Raw genomic sequence first — 6,464 nt, 5'->3', positions numbered from 1 at the left:
TCCATACTAAACTCTACGTCATTAGCAAAACTTGACACAAGAAGGCACTTAGTTACCAAAATAGTTAAAATGACTCTTATTAATTACAAAATAATTAATAAATGCACGCATATTAACTCAACACAAAATCTATTTCATGAATTTTTACAAAACAAAAACAATAGAAAAACATATGATAGTAAAAATATGTATAAATGAATTATAAACAGTCTTAGAGAAGACATAACAGTCTCCCCCACTATTTTGAACTTGCAGTGTATTATTATGAAAGCACAAAGTCCTTGTATCGGCCCGGCATTTGCCTTTGTCGCCTTGATCTTTCTTGATTCTCAGGAATATGGCTATTGTTCGTTTCTGTTCCCTGAACTACTGGAACCTCTGCATTGTTTGCTTTGGGAGTTGGTGGTCTTTCGGAAATTGACGGTCCTTCGGAAGTTGATGGTCCTTCGGAAGTTGATGGTCTTACGGAAGTTGATGGTCTTTCAGGAGTTGATGGTCTTAAGGGAGTTGATGGTCTTTCAGGAATTGACAGTCTTTCAGGATTAGAACAAGTAACAGCCTTAGAATTTTCTTTTGTGCTGTGTTTAGAAGCTCGTGGAACATCAAATATGTGGATTGGTCCCGTGGTAACAATTTTTGGTTTTGGTATCAAAGTAGACCGCAATTGATCAATGTGTCGTTTAACAAGTCGGCCTGACTTGTCAAGGGAAACTAGATAGTGTCGAGTTCCCAACTTTTTGTTTACTTCTCCAAACTCCCAAACGTTCTTGTTGTTTATGAAGAGACGAACCTGAACTCTCTCCCCCTCGTTGAATGAACGTGCAGATGGAGCATTTCTAGTTGAAGCTTTTTGTACGTTGGGAAAAATGGCATCCATTCGTATTCTTAACTTCCTGTGGAGGTAAAGTTCAGCCGGTGATTTGCCACATGCTAGAGGAGTTGCCCGGTACCGCATTAAGATCTTCTGGACCTTTATTGCCATTGGTATGTTTTCCGAAGCTGTGGACTTCAGGCGGTTCTTCAATGTTTGAACAGAGCGTTCTGCTAAGCCGTTTGTTGCTGGATGTCCTGGAGATATGAATTTCTGGAAAATGCCGTGCAATTTGCAATAAGCTTGGAATGTATCACTTTGAAAAATTGAGGCGTTGTCAGATACCATAACATTCGGGTAGCCGTGTGTTGCAAAAATCTGTTCAAGCAGATTTATGGTATTGGAGCTGGATGGTGCATCTTTGATTACTTTTATCTCCGCCCATTTTGATCTAGCATCAATACACACGAGGAAGTTGAAGCCTTGAAACGGTCCTGCGTAGTCAATGTGTATTCTTTCCCAGTTCTCTTTTGGAATTTCCCACGGGTGATTGGGAGCTTTGGGCGGATTTGACCGTGTTAGTGCACAATTTTCACATCCTTTCACAAGATGCTCAATGTCCTTGTCAATATTTGGCCAGTAAACATAGCGCCGTGCTAGCTGTTTCATTTTTGTGATTCCAAGATGACTTTCGTGAAGTTCATTTAGAATCTTGTTTCTAAGTAGTGATGGAATGTAAACTCTTTCTCCCCGGAAAATAATGTTTTCGACCAACGTAAAATCAGAATCAGTTGAATTGGTGAGTAGGTCTTTCAAAATCTTAGAGAGCACTGGATCTTTGGCTGTCTCGTTCTTAATGATTTCAGCTGTGATTTCATGGCTTGAAATTTGAAAAATAACTTGGCTGCAGATTTGGTGTACCTCTTTTCCGATTTTCTTGTCTTTAGTAGAGTGAGTCTGTGTAAGAGGAGCTCTTGAAAGACAATCCACGTTTTTATTTTCCATGCCCTTTTTGAACACCAACTTGTAATTGAAACCTGACAGATATGATGCATATCTGAGTAAACGAGCTGAAGTCATTTGTGGTAGAGCCTTGTCATGTCTGAAGATCCTAGATATTGGCTGATTATCTGTTACAAGTTGAAATTGAGTCCCGAATAGGTAATAATAGAAGTGGGAGACACCAAAAACTATGGCTAATGCTTCCCGGTCTAGTTGACTATAGTTACATTCGGCATCAGTGAGTGAACGTGAGGCGTAAGCAATTGGCCTCTCAGTACCATCTATTAAGTGGCTAAGAACTGCAGCTAGTCCAGTAGGTGAAGCGTCTGTGGTGAGGACTAACGGTAGTTTTGGATCGAAAGGTACGAGTATCCTGTTACTGCAGAGCTCAGTTTTGATTAGTTGAAAAGCCTTTTCACATTCTGGTGTCCATTCCCATTTCTTATTTTTGCGTAACAAACGTCGCAAAGGAAAAGTGACAGTTGAAGCATCTGGAAAGAAACGAGAGTAGTAAGAAACCATTCCTAAGAATCGTCGTAATTCTTCAACTTTTGATGGACGTGACATTTCTTTAACAGCTTGAACTTTGGTAGGAGATTTCTTTATTTTGTTTAACTCCACCACTCGTCCTAGATATTCTATTTGTTCTTGAAAAAATGAACACTTCTGTTTGTTTATGTGTAAGTCAAAATCTGAGAGTCGTTGAAGACAGGCCTGTAGATTTCTTTTGCACTCATCCATTGTTGAGCCATGGCAAATTATGTCATCAAAGTAGGCCTCGGTTTTAGGCAACCCCTTCAAAATTTGTGTAAGAATTCGGTTGAATTCAGAAGGTGCTGTCTTTATTCCGAAACTTAGACGATTGACACGATATGTTCCACGGTGTGTTGACATTGTCTGGATAATACTGGACTCTTCGTCGACCTTGAGGTGCAGATAAGCTTTGTACAGATCAAGTTTACAAAAGTAACGAGATCCTCTCAAACTATCGAGTACATCGTCAATTTTTCGAATAGGATGGTTTGCCTGGACTATTCGTTCATTCACACCACACTTGTAGTCGACACAGAGACGAACACTTCCATCTGCCTTAGGTATCACGACTAGTGGTGACCCCCAATCACTTGACGTAACAGGCGAAATGATTCCTTCATTTTCAAGTAAATCTAGTTCCTTGTTGACCTGATCAATAAGAGCATGAGGTACGTTCCGTTCACGATTGAAAATAGGCTTTGCTCCTGATCGAAGATGTAATGATACTGTAAAGTTTGGAACGCATCCAATTTTTGGCTCGAAAATTGGCGCAAATTTTTCAAACAGTTCCTCAACTGAATTTACTGGTTGTAATTGAAGGGTAGTAGCTGGTCGGTTCATTTCAGCGTCAATTTCACACAGTTCAATACCCAGTCCTCGGATCCATTGGCGCCCTAGAAGTGCATCATGACCTGAAGGGACGATGTGAAGGTCACCTTTGAACTGTTTACCCTTGTATGATACAGAAACTGATACCTTTCCCTCTGGTTTGATTATGTCTCCAGAGTAAGAACGGAAAGCTAGCCTTGATGGTTCTACAGGTACGTTCAGATGTAGACGTTCAAAGACATTCTTCGCAAGGAGAGAAAATTTAGCCCCACTGTCAACTTCAAAACATTGCAATTTTCCATTTATAGTGACAGAAACAATGTACTTGTCTGAATCATATCCAACTTCAAATAAATCTACGACATCAAAGTTCTGGTAGATCGAATCAATTTTGTGCACTCCGTAATCAGAAGAGTCGTCACTAGAATAATCGTCATCATTTGATCCTGAATGTAGGTTGTTGGTTGAATTTAACTTTGATGTTGATTTCTTAGTCCTTGACATCAGTGTAGTTATGCAGACCGCAGAGACATGTCCTCGTTTTAAACACTCCCCACATTGGAGTTTATACTTGTGTCTGTTACAATTTGCAGCAATGTGTTTGTTACTTCCACATCTAAGACAGAGGCCTTCTATTCCGAGGGCATTGAAGTCAGGTCTTTTGTTATTTGAACGTTGTTTCCAGTTGAGAGATGTCTTGTTGGATGAGCGATTGTTAGAGAACTGGTGGGATCGTCTGGAAGACCTTGTAATTTTGTGCACTCCAGCCGAATCCATATTAAAGTTGTTAGAACATGCATGTTGGTGAAATTCTTTGCTTTCAACCTTTGATGCTTCAAGAGCAATAGCTTTCTCTAGAATGTCATCAAACTTTGTGTAAACGGATTGTAAAAGGTGTTCCCTAAGCCAATTGTCCTTCAATCCTCGTATGAACTGTGCCCGCAAGAAAACATCAGCAATTGACACAGATGTTCCACATTCATCGTTGGAGCATTCTACTGCAAATTCACATTCTTGAAGATCACGTCTGAGGTCGGCCACAAACTCTGAAATTGACTGGTTTTCTTTTTGAAAGATATTTAAGAAATAATGTTGAGCAACAACAACACTTTTCTTTGGAGTCAATAGTTTCTTGAAGTCATTCAACAGAGTTTCATAATCTAATGATTTGAGTGGCTTGTCTGGGCCCAAAAATGCAGATAGGTTGTTATAATGTTCACTACCTATAGAATTACACAAGAGCTGAGCAATTTTCTTCTTATCAGTCAAACCTTTCATTGTATAATAGTTTTCGAAACGTTCTAAATAGCTGGTAAACTTTTCTTGTTTGGCATTGAAGTTTTCGAATGTAGCAACATTTGACATTGTAGATTGACAGCTTTCTTCTCTGGGTTTTCCAATTGATGTAACAATTGTTTGAATTTGAGCTTGAAACATGTTTGACATCTCACGTACAAGTGCTTTTTGTTGTTCATTGAATGTGTTTAGAAGTAAGGTAAACTGTTGTGCATCCATTACAGTTTGAACTGTATAAAATATTAATGTATCTTGAAACTAGAAATTGAATGTAATTTTTAAAAGTAAATGTGTTGAATTTTTCAGTGGCTAGTTGATTTTCACACTCGTCGCCAATTAAAATGACTCTTATTAATTACAAAATAATTAATAAATGCACGCATATTAACTCAACACAAAATCTATTTCATGAATTTTTACAAAACAAAAACAATAGAAAAACATATGATAGTAAAAATATGTATAAATGAATTATAAACAGTCTTAGAGAAGACATAACAATAGTCATAATGTAATAAGGAATAAGTAATAAGTTCATTTAAGATTGTATTTGTATTGATCAAGTGATTCAGTACTAAGTAAAAGTGTAAAGAAAAAAACGGATTTCTAAAAACATATTTAAATAAAAATATGTTGCTTAAATGTGTTAAAGATGTTGTTCTCGGTAGAAGTGATTGGCGTGGTTACAATATAGCCGCGACAGTGACATTAAGGTGTGAAATTTTCATGTTTGAGACGATCCAACACTCACAAAATCCAAGACTATAAAATTGAAGTGTAGATCTTGTTGTCCAATTTGTTACACAGTATAACTGTACGTAACTCAAGTCAATGGTATGAAAGATTATTTATTATTTATAGCTAAAGAGTGTTATGGCGGATACGTCTATACTGGAATACACTCCCACTAACTACAATCGCAAGCCAGAATCGAACCTGCAGCCCTTCCAAGTGTATTACATTTTCCAATTAATTTCACCATTGGCAATTATACTCTTGTAACCTTTGTTTGGAATAGTACTGTGTTATGGGAACAATGAGTTTGCAATGACGATTATAATACAAACATTTTAATAAAATTACGTAAATTTTATCATAAATAATTGAACATTTATTCATTTCTTAGAATAATGATAATATCAAGGCAAATGTTCTGGCGCAGTGATTCAGAAAAGTAGTTTTTTATATCCATCCCTAAAGTCTTAAGTATTTTCAATTGTAACATCCAGGGTTTGAATACTGAGGTTAAAATCGATGAGTTATATTTACTATTTCAATCAATGAAAATCAAACCGATATTTGTTTGTATTTCTGAGCACTGGTTAAATAATCACAATGCATTTACTATGGAAAACTTAGCAAACTACAAGCTTTCTTCTAAATTTATTAGAGAAAATCAAACAAGAGGTGGAGTCTGCATACTGTCTTACAGCACAATTGAAGCCACAGAAAAACATGACATTTGCAAATTTTCCATACAATCTGTTTTGGAGTGTTGTGCAGTTGAAGCCTCACTAGCTAAACCTGTCTTGGTAGTATGTATATACAGATCACCACACAGTGATACAACAACTTTAAAGAAATTCTTTAATATTCTAAATTCTTTGCTTTCTCATATTGTTAAAAAATATTCTAAGTAGGCTACAGTATATTTTTATGTGGAGATTTTAATTTTGATTTGTTCAAAAAAGAACCTCACACAGTGCATTTCAAATCCCTGATGGAATCTTACAGCATGTTTGCTATTATTTTACAACCCACTAGGATTACTCATGTTTCTAAAACCTGTATAGATAACGTGTTTACTAATGTAGCTTTAGACAGTTGTCAAACTTTAGTTGTAGATACTGACATCTCTGACCACACTTATCAGATTTTATCGACTAATATTAATTATAAAGTAAATAAAAAAAAAAAAAAAACTGAGACCAAAAAGCGATGTTTTAAGAAAGAAAACATGTTAAAATTCCAAGATTCAATCAGTAATGAAAAT

General features: G+C 36.6%; 1 protein-coding gene across 1 annotated transcript; it reads right to left on the bottom strand.

The window, feature by feature from the left end:
- Positions 1–262: 262 nt before the first annotated feature.
- LOC128987809 (uncharacterized protein K02A2.6-like) lies at positions 263–4,453 on the bottom strand. The gene has a single exon (XM_054408875.1). It carries the CDS (start codon positions 4,451–4,453, stop codon positions 263–265), a length of 4,191 nt encoding a protein of 1,396 aa, XP_054264850.1.
- Positions 4,454–6,464: the final 2,011 nt, after the last annotated feature.

Source organism: Macrosteles quadrilineatus, unplaced genomic scaffold (genome assembly GCF_028750875.1).
Source record: "Macrosteles quadrilineatus isolate MER2022 unplaced genomic scaffold, UCM_ALF_1.0 Scaffold_1__1_contigs__length_201487025, whole genome shotgun sequence".
In the NCBI taxonomy this organism is placed as follows: Eukaryota; Metazoa; Arthropoda; class Insecta; order Hemiptera; family Cicadellidae; genus Macrosteles; species Macrosteles quadrilineatus.
The sequence above is the reverse complement of the archived record's forward strand: the minus strand, read 5'-3'. Positions and strand labels throughout refer to the sequence as shown.

Bases quoted from the DNA above. Each gene is read 5' to 3' on its own strand.
- LOC128987809 (XM_054408875.1), bottom strand. From the start codon at position 4,453: ATGAAAGGTTTGACTGATAAGAAGAAAATTGCTCAGCTCTTGTGTAAT.